Source organism: Quercus robur, chromosome 2 (genome assembly GCF_932294415.1).
Source record: "Quercus robur chromosome 2, dhQueRobu3.1, whole genome shotgun sequence".
NCBI lineage: Eukaryota > Viridiplantae > Streptophyta > Magnoliopsida > Fagales > Fagaceae > Quercus > Quercus robur.
In genome coordinates this window covers 27,266,790-27,279,938 of record NC_065535.1, presented here as the reverse complement: position 1 = coordinate 27,279,938, position 13,149 = coordinate 27,266,790, and the positions used below count along the sequence as shown (strand labels likewise).

General features: G+C 33.5%; 1 protein-coding gene across 1 annotated transcript; it reads right to left on the bottom strand.

Moving 5' to 3' along the window:
- Positions 1–7,918: 7,918 nt before the first annotated feature.
- On the bottom strand, positions 7,919–13,099 carry LOC126713127 (protein NRT1/ PTR FAMILY 5.10-like). The gene is made up of 3 exons (XM_050412783.1): positions 12,642–13,099; positions 10,668–11,215; positions 7,919–9,195 (listed from the first exon to the last, which is right to left on the bottom strand). Exons 1-3 carry the CDS (start codon positions 12,969–12,971, stop codon positions 8,379–8,381), a joined length of 1,695 nt encoding a protein of 564 aa, XP_050268740.1. The 5' UTR covers positions 12,972–13,099; the 3' UTR covers positions 7,919–8,378.
- Positions 13,100–13,149: the final 50 nt, after the last annotated feature.

Below are 13,149 nucleotides of genomic sequence, written 5' to 3'. Positions count from 1 at the left end.
AAAGTGTGATTATGGTCTGATGAAGCACCCCTTGCGCCAATAATGTCATAAAATAATATCTTGGAATTGTATCAATACGAGAGCCCTCATGACTCGTGGCTCGTGGTGATTATTTGGGTGACTTTCGTGGTTTTAAAAAAATGAGTTTCCAATTTCCAAATGACTTTCTTTTCCATGACCGTCGGGATCTCATCATCAAATGCGCAAACCCTATGTTTTTTTACCTGCCGTGATAATGTAGTTTTCCTACTTATGATAAGAATCATGGACTTTTTTTTTTTTTTTTTTTTTTTTTTTTTTTTCTAATATATCATCAATTGCATTATTATTATTTTTTATTATAGATGAGGCCAAGCACCAAGAACTGGACTAGGGTAAGATTAGGATGAGAAAGTTTCTTCTTTTTCTTTATTTATTTACTTTTTTAGATTTTATTGATTGAAGATATGTTGTACATTAAAAAAAAAAAAAAAAAAAACCATTCTTTTGACCAAATAATGACCTCTTATTCTCTTTTGCAACATTAACAAAAAATAGAGCAGCTCTATTATACCATAAAGGTATATTAGCAAATGACATATAATAGAAATTTTCACAAATAAAATTAATTTCCTTAAGAATTCATGCGACCTCCAATGGACAAATTGTTTATGAATTCAAAAGATCAACTAGCTCTCCAAAAGTTCTCTCCACAATGACATTAGCAAAATAATTTTCCTGACAATAATTAAGCTTGTCTCATGAGTCATGATTGAAGCTGTTGTTGTCTAGCTTTCAGCAAAATGACTTGTGCAAGATTCAACCTCCTCGTTACAGAGTGCCCATGAGAAAGAATGAGAAATCTTTTGGACAAAAAGTTTAGTTCTAGTTGGAAAATTATTGGCGATCTTCCTCTCTTGCCAAATAGCAACTTGGGGATCCTAAGCCCACAACAGTTTAAACTAAGAATTTTTATATTGTGAAAATTCTCTTCTTTATTGGTAGCTCGCCTCTTCCTATGAACTTCAGTATCACTTTTTGTGTTTTTTTCAGAGAAGACAGCATTACTTTTTTTTTGCCGTACTACATTAGTTTTAATTTCTAATTAAATTCAAATGTTTAACTGGATTGTATTTCATACTGTCCGAGTTATATTAGTAAGTGAAACCAATTATTTCAATTTAATTGGGAACTAAATTTTCCTTAAAAAAAAAAAAACCAAATGTACTGTACCACATAACTTCTGTCATGTGAGAAATACCCAAAATTAAAAAAACATGGTCCTCCTTGAGGACTTGTTCATACTTCATATACCTTCTCTCTCAATTTGGTAAGGACTGGATTTGTGTCCATTTCTCTAATATATTTGATAACAAATGTACAATAGAGTAATGTTATAGACATAAATTATTTTATAACATTTTTATAAAATGTTAATATGGTTAGCTTTTATTTAGATCCACTATTAATATTACTTTTTTATTTATCAATAATCATCCTCCGCATTAACAATTTGTAATATTTTTTGTAAGATAGTTTATATATATATATATAGTATTATTACAATACATGTGTCTAAAAATACCATGTGCCGCAAGAAGCTACCACCCTGTTTAGCCGTTTTGGTCTACAATTATTTTTAAAAGTCTATAAGAGAAAAGGATCAAAATACAAGACATGATAGTGACAACCAGCTTTGTAATTGAAGGGCAGTGGGGGAACCTACTCTATGTTTGAATTTCAGCCCATTGTTTTAGTCTATGGAAATTGACACGTGTTTTAAAAATAATTTTGTGTCGGGCTTGTGTTTTGTGCTTCCAGATCCAGTGCACTCCAGGAAGCATTTGCACATTTGATAAGAACAAGAAAAGCTAATGGCTTCTTTTTTTTTTTTTTTTCTTTTTTTTTTTTTTTAGAGTTGAAGTGGATCTGTTTTTAGGGCGTTGTGAATCCTTTGTGTAACATATAAATACCATTGATTGAGATTAGGGTTTTGATGTTGTTTTGAAAGAGAAAAACAGTACTGCTATATTTTGTATTTTTTCATGAAAATAGTGAAATAACATCAATTTTATGAACGTAATTAAATTGCCAAATTAAGTAAATATTATCTTGTATGATTATTTTCTTTCACATTTTTTTTTTCATCATCTCACAAATCCATATTCCCCTACAGAACTTGTGTTTGAATCCCAACCCTTACCTTGTCATTACAAAATAAAAAGAGGCTTGATAGTCATGTCACCATATAAGTAAAAAATGAGGAGATAATAAACTTTATAGGTGCTATCTCAAGTGAACCATTAATGGAATGAGAAACGTTACAATCATATTTTTTTTATAATACTTTTACAATAAATTATAAGTAGTAATTTATTATTAGCGTTCTGTTTGTTTCAATAATAATGTTTTTTAGAAAATGAGTTATTTTCTGAAAAATATTTTCCATAAAATTGTCTTATTTTCCTATTTTTGATAATAACCTTAAATGAGTTGAAAAATAATCTCATAACTTCTCTTATTTAGCTTGCTGTGAGATAGAGTTGTTTTCCAAAAAAAATTAGTGGAAAACAATCTCTTAAAATAAACCATATTTTTAATGTTGACTAAAGATAGTTTTCCTTTAACTCATTTATTATAATGCTACCAAACATTGGAAAGTACGGAAAACTATCTTTACACAATATTTTCCATCGAATTTGAACCCTTAGGGTGTGTTTGTTTGAAAGTGAAATAAGATAGATGGAAAACTTTGGAGAGAAAATTGGAAGGAAAACTTTTTTGAGTGTGTTTGATTGGGTGGGGAGGAAGGAAAATAAATGATATGACCCATGTATTTTCTCCCTAGGTCCACCAAAAAGTTTTCTCCAAAAAATGGAGAGGAAACTAAAGGGAGAAAATGAGGCTGCTTAATGGACAAAAATTCCCATGTCCAATTCCCTTTTTTTTTTTTTTTTTTTTTTTTTAATTTTCCTGGACTTTGCCTTTTTTTTTTTTTTTTTTTTTTTTTTTTTTTTTTTTTTTCCCTTCTTCTTTTCTTTTTTTTGGTGTGATAGTTGTTTTTTTTTTTTTTTTTGTTTAACTAGACATGATTTTTTTTTGGGACATGATTTTTATTTTTTAATAAATTGGGTGATTGCTTTTTTTTTTTTGGTTGTTTGTCACTTTTTTGTTTTAATTGGCTATCATTTTTTAACAAGGATGTATGAGTAAATTTATACAAACTCACTTTTTCCGTCCATCTACTTTTTCACTTCCAATCAAACAAAAATGAGAAAAATTAAGATGTGTTTGTTTAAAAGTGAAATAGGGTAGATGGAAAACTTTGGAGAGAAAATGAGAAGGAAAACTTTTTTGAGTGTGATTGGTTAGGTGAGGAGGAAGGAAAATAAATAGTAAGGTTCAGGTATTTTCTCTTCGGGCCCACCAAAAAGTTTTCTCCTCAAAATGGAGAGAAAACTAAAGGAAGAAAATGAGGTTGCTTAATAGAAAAAAATGCCCATGTTTAATTCCTCTCTCTGTGTGTGTGTGTGTAATAGACAAAAATGCCCATGTTTAATTCCTCTGTGTGTGTGTGTGGGTGTGCATATTCTATTTCCATTGCTCCTTTTTTTTTGCTTTTTTTTTCTTGGATGGTGGGTGTGCATGTTGCCTCTTTTTTCCCTTTTTTTTTTTCCTGGACTTTGCCTTTTTTTTTTTTTTTTTTGGGACATGATTTTTATTTTTTAATAAATTGGGTGATTGCTTTTTTTTTTTTTTTTGGTTGTTTGTCACTTTTTTATGTTAATTGGTTATCATTTTTTAGCAAGAGTGTATGAGTAAATTTATACAAACTCACTTTTTCCGTCCATCCATTTTTCCACTCCCAACCAAACAAAAATGAAAGAAATTAAAATCTTTTTTATCCTCTCAATTTTCCAACCTCTTACAATTTTCTATCCTCCTACTTTTTCACCCCTCCAATCAAACAGACCCTTAAGTTAAATTAATTTTTTTATTCACTATTAGCTAATAACAATTTATTATTTAAGATTTGTTATAAATGTGTTGTGAAAATGTTATAGATATAACATTTTCTTAAATGGAATTATCCCATTTTTACGATTAAAAGGAACAATAATAAAATGGTGAAAGGTCTCTTTCCATACAGTTGTAGCAAAAGAAAAAGAGTCCATTTGAAAATATCATGTTAGGAGCAGCCCAGAGAAGTGAGCTATAAGCTATCAGATGGATGAGCTGGAGTATAATTATAAAATGTGAAAAATATAATTATTATTATGAACATGTTAAATATATATATATATATATATATATATATTGTTAGTAAGGACAATATAAGTCGGATAGATTAGCTGGAGTTGGAGTACAAATGTGCAAACTGAAACCATGACAATGACCATTGAGAATATTGACATTACTTTGCCGAGCACGACAGTGACTGAAACGTGATTGAAACTTTAGGCTATGGGCCACAATGTAACACTGCGGTCAGAGGTTGGCAATGGATGTTAGTTTCAGATTCAGTGCAATGAATTGGAATTTTCTCATTCTGGCCAGGCCTCACTCAAACTCAATACATAAAAATTAATGGACCTCTCTCTCTCTCTCTTTTAATATATATATATATATATAATCCAAAAATGGTTTATCTTGCTCCAGGCCAGAGGACGAGTGGATATGAGAGGTTCGATTAGTTGGAGTATTATAGGTAATGGGATCCGAGTATCTATGGTAAAAGTTTTGGGCCGTATTTGGGTATACCCGACCTAAATTTGGTCCATGACCATCCCTAAATATACTGGGACAATAATTATGATTTATATTTAATTTGTAAATAATGTGAAAACTAACAACAATATTTTACTTTTTCTGCCTTCAAAAAAATATTTTACTTTTCTAGCCACAAATATTGTCAAAATCTTTTCATTGATGCAACCAACGATTCTCTTCTTAAAGTAATAAGAAATTTTTCTAGTTAGATTTTATACCTTGAAAAAAAAATTGTTACGAATTTTAGTATAAAATGAATCATAAAATATTTTCAAGATTTAAAACAACATTAAGTTCCATTTTAATAAATTATTGAGTTGAAGTGTTTTGAGGAACAATTATTTTGTATTTTTTATTACGTTAATACTATATAAATACTAGTCTGAATTTTCATATGCTAATATAGTTTTAAACAAGTGAGTTAGTATCGTACTGAAAGCTATTTTGACTTGACAATGGAAATAGAATATTTTAACATTGGTCAATACTGATATACTGTAAGGGTAAAATTCTCAAGTTAAACAACGGGTCTTGGGCCCTATACAGAGTCCAGCTACAACCAAGGAGAAAATGGGTCGCCAAAACAACTTCCAGCCCAACCTTAATAAGCCCAAACTTATTTAAAAAAAGACGTTCGAGGAGGAATGTCTCCTCGGACGTGCCAAATATGGGTCCAACATGCACCCTATCCATAATGAGGAGTCATTTCAGACAAATATTGGTAGTAAGGATGAGCCTCACAAAGCAGGGAGAAGAACGAGGGCATAGGATGTTCAGGGAGAGACCCCAACTGCCGCATTAAATGTAAGGAAACTACTTTTCTGGCCGCATTAATGTGGAGAGGACAAGCGAACAGTGTTACCTTAGCCACTGCAACTCACAGAAAGGTAGGGTGGATGTCCGATGGGACAGGCACTTAAGTGAAGGTCCAGATAATCAATAAGTGTAGGACTCTTATTACTTTAAGGAGTCTATATAAGAGAAGGGCATCCCCATGAAGAGGGGATCGGAAAAAGCCAGAAGAAAGGGAGAAGACTATATCCTTTAATCAGGAACATAGGTGCACACACACACATTTCCTGGGACCGAACTTCCAGTGGAGATAAATGAGATATTCTTTTGTTCAACCGTTGCATGGCTTAAAATTAATTAACCTTCACTTCGTTGAGTCCTAGTTTTGTAACCCGTTCTCTACAAATTCATTATATAGGGTTCTTTGGGCTAGAGTCACCTACTTGTTGGGCTTGGGCCTTAAAAACTGACCCTACATATACCATTTCAAGATTATTGCTAATTATATATGTAATGTAATTATTTATCTATATATATGTTTATTAGTTAAAGTATATAATATAATTCATTAAGAATATTTAAAACGCGTACAATGAAGCTCTTTTATTTATTTATTTTTAGGTTTAGTTTCATAATTTTCTATTCATTTATCTTTTTTAGTGTCATAAATTTTAGAGGCTCTTCTATTTATTTATTTATTATTATTATTTTTTTGGTTCTCTAAAGCTCAGTCCCTTTCATTCATTACAATTTGAGGTTGCTACATTTCCAATTACAAAAATATAGAGGTATGACAAGATTTATAAATTGGAGATATATTATATACAAAAGACAATGTTTCCCACAACCATTGCTCTTATCCCTCTCTGCTTGTTTCAACTTTCACCATCCTTCGTTTCTAGTTCACCAACCCCCCTCCTCTTTCGGCTTACCTTTTTAGAAGAATCTCATAGTTAAGATTTAAGGCTTGTTTGTTGATGGGCTTCGCTTATGTTCACCTTATATTCTCATTTTTATTGATTCGTGGGAACAAATTTTTAGATGGGTTTCAAATCATATCAGGGCAGAGTTAGACTTTATATTCTTCATTGCCTACGGTCATGCTCAGGATCTTACCACTATTGTGTTGTTCATTCAGTTCCCCAGCAGCCGCATCCATAACATGACGGCTAGGTTTCACCTTTGCAAGTCTGATCATGATAAGTTTGATGGGAAATCCATCTTCGCCAAGAAACTACGCTTGAACAAGTTTGGTGAACGGCGTTCGTTATCAGCTGAGACGGTTATGGGTTTTAATTTTTTTTTTTTAAAATTTTTTATGTGCATGGGTTTTAATTTTTGTAATATTAAAAATATTGCCACATCACTTACTCATGTTATTGTTCATTTAGCTACATAGGCAGTGATACTAACCAAAGTTAACACAAAGACCAACATTGCTCATTTTTCAAACTTGAGGAAGAACAAGACTTTTTTTTTTTTTTTGAGAAACAAACACGCACACACAAGGGAGAGGAAAAGAAGTATATTTCTTAGTTAAGTAGCTACATGGTTGAATTTTAAAAGGAGAACCTAAGGAACAGTACCTAAGATACTGTACCTAAGTTTTGTCATTTGCATAAATTTAATTAAATTTATTATTATTATTTTGTATATTTAAACTCTCTATTAAAGTCTCGGCATGATAAATTTTCTTTAAATATTAGAATATATGGTTTCATATACAAACATAATTATATTATTATTGTGTAATAATAAGATATACATAATTCTATATACAAATACAATCATAATTAATACTTATTAATAACTATCACAATTATTAAATTTCATATTTAGATGAAAAAATATGAGAAATAAATCATATTATGTTACTTTTCAATGCATTGCACAGGTGACTAACTAAAGATTTGGATCCGATGCAATTATTATACCATGCAAGTACCGTGTTTGTGTAGAAGGTTTCATGTTGATGATTAATGGCTAAACTAAGGTTGATCAATTTGTTGCAACTTTCTAAAGGTTATAATTGGGTCCAACATTGCTAAAAATAAGATACTTTTCCTCAAAATTTGTGAACACGCCCAATTAGACTTTCTTTAAATGTTGTATTCATGATGCAATGATTGAGATCTTTATTGTTTTTTGGTAGAAACAATGATTGAGATCTGCACTTTGCAATTACCACGCCTCACCCAAGTGAGATGTAAAAGTAAATAAGATATTTTTAAAAAAGAAAAGGAAATGTATTAACTTTTTCATCTCACATGGTGTGGTAATTGCATGCTATTGCACTGGATCCAAATCGATGATGCATTGCCTGAATTAATGGCATGGATGGCACCGATTCTGATAGGCAGCTACCAATACAAGAGTATGAAATTCAAGAATGGTATTCAGCTTACAATACTGCAACAAACATAATGGGTTTACAGAATTCATGTACAATAAGTCAATAACAGCCACAAATGGAAGCTACCAAAGATAAATCATAGCAAACATGCAAAATGATCTAACAGAAGAAAGGGAATAAGAAAGCAGGTGTCTGCGAGTGCATTCTGACAGAATTCTAACACTTGTGTAGATAATGCAAAGTACATTCAGAAAGTTATACAAAAGATATCATACCTTCAATTAGGCTTCACTTGACCATGGGCATGAATTTTGCAGTGCTTCATCACGAGACATCATTTCTTCATAAAAATTGCAGTGATTCATGAAGCTAATTAGCTAGTTAGAATTTTGCAGTGATTCACAAAGCTAATTAGCTTTATATATATATTAACAAGTCTCCCCGTCCTAGTGTCACAACAATTTGCAGTTGACGAGGATTACAATCATATTGTGCATTTCCGATTATAAATGTAAGATTTTGCAAAATATAAGTAGGCAGCCAAATTTATTATACTAAGTCCAGCAAGTAGCCAATAAAAGTAATCAAGATGTGCCCGATTAAGATTATTGGCAAACCAACTATCTTGACCATCCACATCAGTTGCTTTCTCAATGGCAGAAATAAGAAAGCTACTTAAAAAGCTCCCCATGCCAAAGATACTCAGGTAGAGGCCAAGACCCACACTCCTTAATTCATTTGGGACCTGATCGTAGAAAAACTCTTGTAGACCAACCATGGTGAAAACATCAGCAATTCCAAACAAGACGTATTGAGGAACCAACCACCATATGCTCATTGGGATTGTCACATTTGGCAAATCGACCAACCCATATTCTTGAGCAGTTTTGAGTCTAATAATCTCAACTAAAGCTGCAACTACCATGGAAGCAGCAGATAAAAGCATCCCGATTCCAATTCTCTGTAGCATTGTGATGCCAGAGGGTATCCTGCTACAAGATCTTGCTATAGGCACAAAAATACGATCATATATGGGAATGAAGACAACAATGGAAAGGCTGATAAAGGATTGAAGAGAAGCAGCTGATATGTCAAAGCCTGGCACAACTGTTCTGTCCATAGTAGCCCCTTGCTTGGTAAAGAAAGTTGAGGACTGTGCAAAGACAACAGCATACACCAAGCTTGTCACCCATATTGGGACAAGCCTTAGAACTGCTTTTGCCTCTTCAACCTCGCTGATGCTACACACCACTCCATCTTCCTTAGAACCATCTGGTGCAAGCAAAGCTTTGTTGAGGAACCTACCATATCATAGAATCCAAATCACGATTAAAGATGAGTTTTTATCTAGGCAACCGATTAAGTTTTTTCGTTTTTTTAAAGGTAATTAATTATTCTTTTTGTAAGTTGGCATCCATCAGTTTGACTACACAAGGAGCAAGAGTTCTCCAATAGTTAGGAACCTAGTAAGGTGCCTGAGTTATTTTAGCAATATAATAATGGAACTTGCTTTAATGTAACAAAGAGTTAACCTCAAAGGGTTGGATTGTGTGGTCCATCGGCTTCAGATTTAAGGGATCTAAGTTCTTATAGATTTTGACCCACATGTGAGACATAAATGCACATGCCTGTCAATAAACCAGGTGCTCAAAGAGCCCTAGGATGCAAGGACATGGGTACGAGTACAGGTATGATAAGGCGACACAAGCAATTTAAAAAAAAATTATAACATGATATCATTACAACACAAGTATGACATGGGTACAATACCCCAAATGAAGTGTCCATGCACCCTAGATAAATATTCAGCATCATGACCAAAAATTCTTTCAAAAATGAAGCATTTCAAAGCTGCATGATAATGCAAAGGAACAAATAAAATGACAGTTTTTTTTGATAAGTAAAAGCTAATAAAAGATTAAATAAAATGACAGTAAATGTAATACTCCCAGCAAACAATACTTAAAATATTTGGAAGAATAAATCTGAAAATGCTCATATTTTAAAATAATGTCAACAAGAAAATAGCCTTGGTTAATTCTAGAATAAAAACAAGGTGACTCATATCAGATGCCACGTAAAATAGAATAGTTTTGAGTAGTTATTTATGAGAAATAAATTATTATTGAATTGTGAGTCCCATGAGAGAGGCCTGTTTGTGGCCTAATGAATCAAAATTTTATATTGAATCTATCTTGTACTAGCTTTTGCATTCCTTTTTTGAGGAAAGATACAATTTGTCCACCTATAATATAATATGGAAATGGTCTAAAAAATTGCACTTTGCCCATTTGAGGTCAGTTTTCTTTAGAGCCCAACTTTGCCATCAAAATATGCACATAGAAATCACATGCTTTAAATAGCACTTTACCCATTTGTGGTTTAGATAAACAGAACTTTGCCCACAAATTTTAGAGAAAAGGAACTTTACCCATGTCTAGTGTTTATAATTCTTGATTGTATAATAACTTTTGATAACCAAGCATAACAGACATTAATAGAGTGACCCTTAGGTGGATGAAGTGTCACTCTTTTTTTTTTTCTTTTTTTTTTGGGTAAATTTACACATGCATCCAGTGAGTTTGAACCCATGACCATAGCATGCACCCTATCTTATGTGAGTACGTGTAATTTGAGCTAGAGCTTAGTAGCAAATAAACTGTCACTTTTATAAACACAAGGTGCAGTTCCCTCCACCCCCACCCCCACCCCCTCTTTTTTTATTTTTTCCTTTTTAATCTAAAGAGAATAAGTTGAAAGTTATTTGTCTTACTTGAATTCTTCTGAACTTTGGTGAGGCAGAGTCCCACGAGCTTCCTCTTCAATAGCTATGGCTGAAGGGGTAGTTCTCCAATTCCACACTACCGCAACAAACACTCGACCAATTCTTAAAAAAGGACTTTTCTCATCCTCTTTGATACTGTAACGATAAGTCTTAGTTCCAAGCAAAAAAATAACCAGCGCAACAATCATTGCAATACAAGGTAAACCAAAACCAAGACCCCAACTAAGGTTTTCTTGAATATAGTTTAACATCCAAAGTGTTACTAAGCAACCTGCACATGTACTAAAATACCACCAATTGAAGAATGAGCTTTTGGCTTTGCACTCTTCTGCATTTTGACCATCAAATTGATCGGCCCCAAAAGCTTGAACACAAGGCTTGTGTCCACCTTGCCCAAGTGCTACTAGATATAGAGAGCAGAAGAATAGGATTACTTGGGGCTGAGGAGGAGAACATGAAAGAAATTTACTGGTGCCTTGACAGTTAGAAGAGTTGAGAGACGGTAGCATTGACAACAGAGTCAACAAGCCAAGTCCCTGTGATTCATCCCATTCCCAGTCAAAAATGATTAGCAATCAAAGATGATTAAAGTTTAAGAATAACGTGCTTGAAAGACATTGACAATCATTTCCAATAAATTCAAATAAACATTCCCAGGGCACTCACGGAAAATTACTAGAAATTAAATTTAAACTCTCTAAGTTATGTCAAGCAACACTCGGATCCCACTTAGTGGGCTCAAAATACATACAATAACCTGCAAACAACAGGTAGCAAATATGTCTGAGACTTGAGCACAAGACCCCAAGGTATAACACCACTAAGGCTTCCATATTTTGCACGTCTTTCATTGATAGTGTAACTGTGTAAATGTGTTCACAAGCCACACTTATCCCTGTATTGAAATGGATTATTCATGACATACATGCTAAAATGGTTATTTTAGCCTACAAGTCTATAACTAGAGTTTTAAACCAGAGCAAAATGGTAAGGTGTAAAACATCGATAACAACAAGAGTACAAATCATCTGCCTCTTATATTTTGGAATGACAACTTTCCTTCACCAAATAACATGGGATTGAATTGGGTGCTCACATTGGTTTGGACTACCTCATGTGATGGGGGCATAACTTGCAGCCAGGTTTAAAGACTTTGAAGAGACAAGGGAAAGCTAGTTCTAGCGCTCAAGCTTGGAATACCTCTCCAAAGAATCAAGCCAATCTGAAAATACTTGGGATCAATTTTTCCAACAAAATCCGGTACTTCGACACAAACTTTCTTCATTGCATCTCAAGCCTCATCAGGATAATCATGTCCCTCAGAACAATTTTTCTCTTCCAGTTTTTGTGCTAACCTGGGGCCTTTCAATAGTATTTGTATCTCCAGCTTTAACACTAGGAGACAGGCGGCTCAAAGAGAAAATTATTTTTATTTAGAATTATTTATTTTTGCAAGCCAATTGTATTTTTGTTCAATTGTGTTTTTATTTCTTATGCAGGAGCCACTACTTGAAGGATCAAGCTTTTTGACTGAATTTTCACTATTTGTGAAGAATGCCTGTCCATAACCCAAGCTCAAAGCTTTCAACAATGGAAAATTATTAGGCACTCCCCGAATACCATAAATGCGTGAATACCATAAATGCTTAGTCCCTCCTTTCATATGAATGATGGTTCCATCATGAATTTAATTTGTAAAACCTACTATTCACATGAGAGAAAAAAAATACGTATTTATGGTACGGGAGTACACAATAATTTAATTTTCCGCAAGCAATAGGGTATAAATATAGACTTTCCTCACATCAAAAAAAAAAAAAAAAAAAAAAAAGACTTTCCTAAAATGGCTCGTTCTCTAATAATAAGTGGGTTTCAGTTAACTCAGTCTATCAAATAAAAGTACCAGTTAGCCTACTGAAATTCAGATTCTATCGTATGTATTGAATGAAAAAAAATACTAACCAGGATGTAGATGAGAGAGGCGATGACAATGGTGCGGTAACGACCCAGAAAAGAATCGGCGACGAATGCGCCCAACAGAGGAAGCAGAGACGCCGTGCCGGACCAGGTGTTGACATTCCGGGCAGCGGTGGCGGTGGACTGGCCGAGTGGGCCGGTCAAATAGGTGATGAGGTTAGAGCTGATCCCATAGTAAGCAAACCTCTCCGCCACTTCCACACATATGATGAAACCTGCGGATCTCCAACCCCCCGACTTGGATCTCAACACTGGTTGCCCTTTGTGGTCAACTGCACCATCTACGGTATCCAATAGCAGTAGCGGAATTTCCATGTCAGACTCAGAGCTGGCCTTTGCTTTTCTCAATTTTTTTTTTCCCCTTCTCTGTTTTCAATTTGTGGACGGCTTCATTGGCAAGCGTATAGCGTATTCTTCACTTCTTTCTTTTTTTTTTTTTTTGATAAACAACACACACCTTTTATTAATTAAAATTGGAAATCACATCCTGGAG

Coding starts and splice junctions, on each gene's coding strand:
- LOC126713127 (XM_050412783.1), bottom strand. CDS start 12,971: ATGGAAATTCCGCTACTGCTATTGGATACCGTAGATGGTGCAGTTGAC. Junction 11,216..12,641: donor CCTCTCTCATCTACATCCTG/GTTAGTATTTTT, acceptor GATGAATCACAG/GGACTTGGCTTGTTGACTCT. Junction 9,196..10,667: donor CAAAGTTCAGAAGAATTCAA/GTAAGACAAATA, acceptor ATGATATGGTAG/GTTCCTCAACAAAGCTTTGC.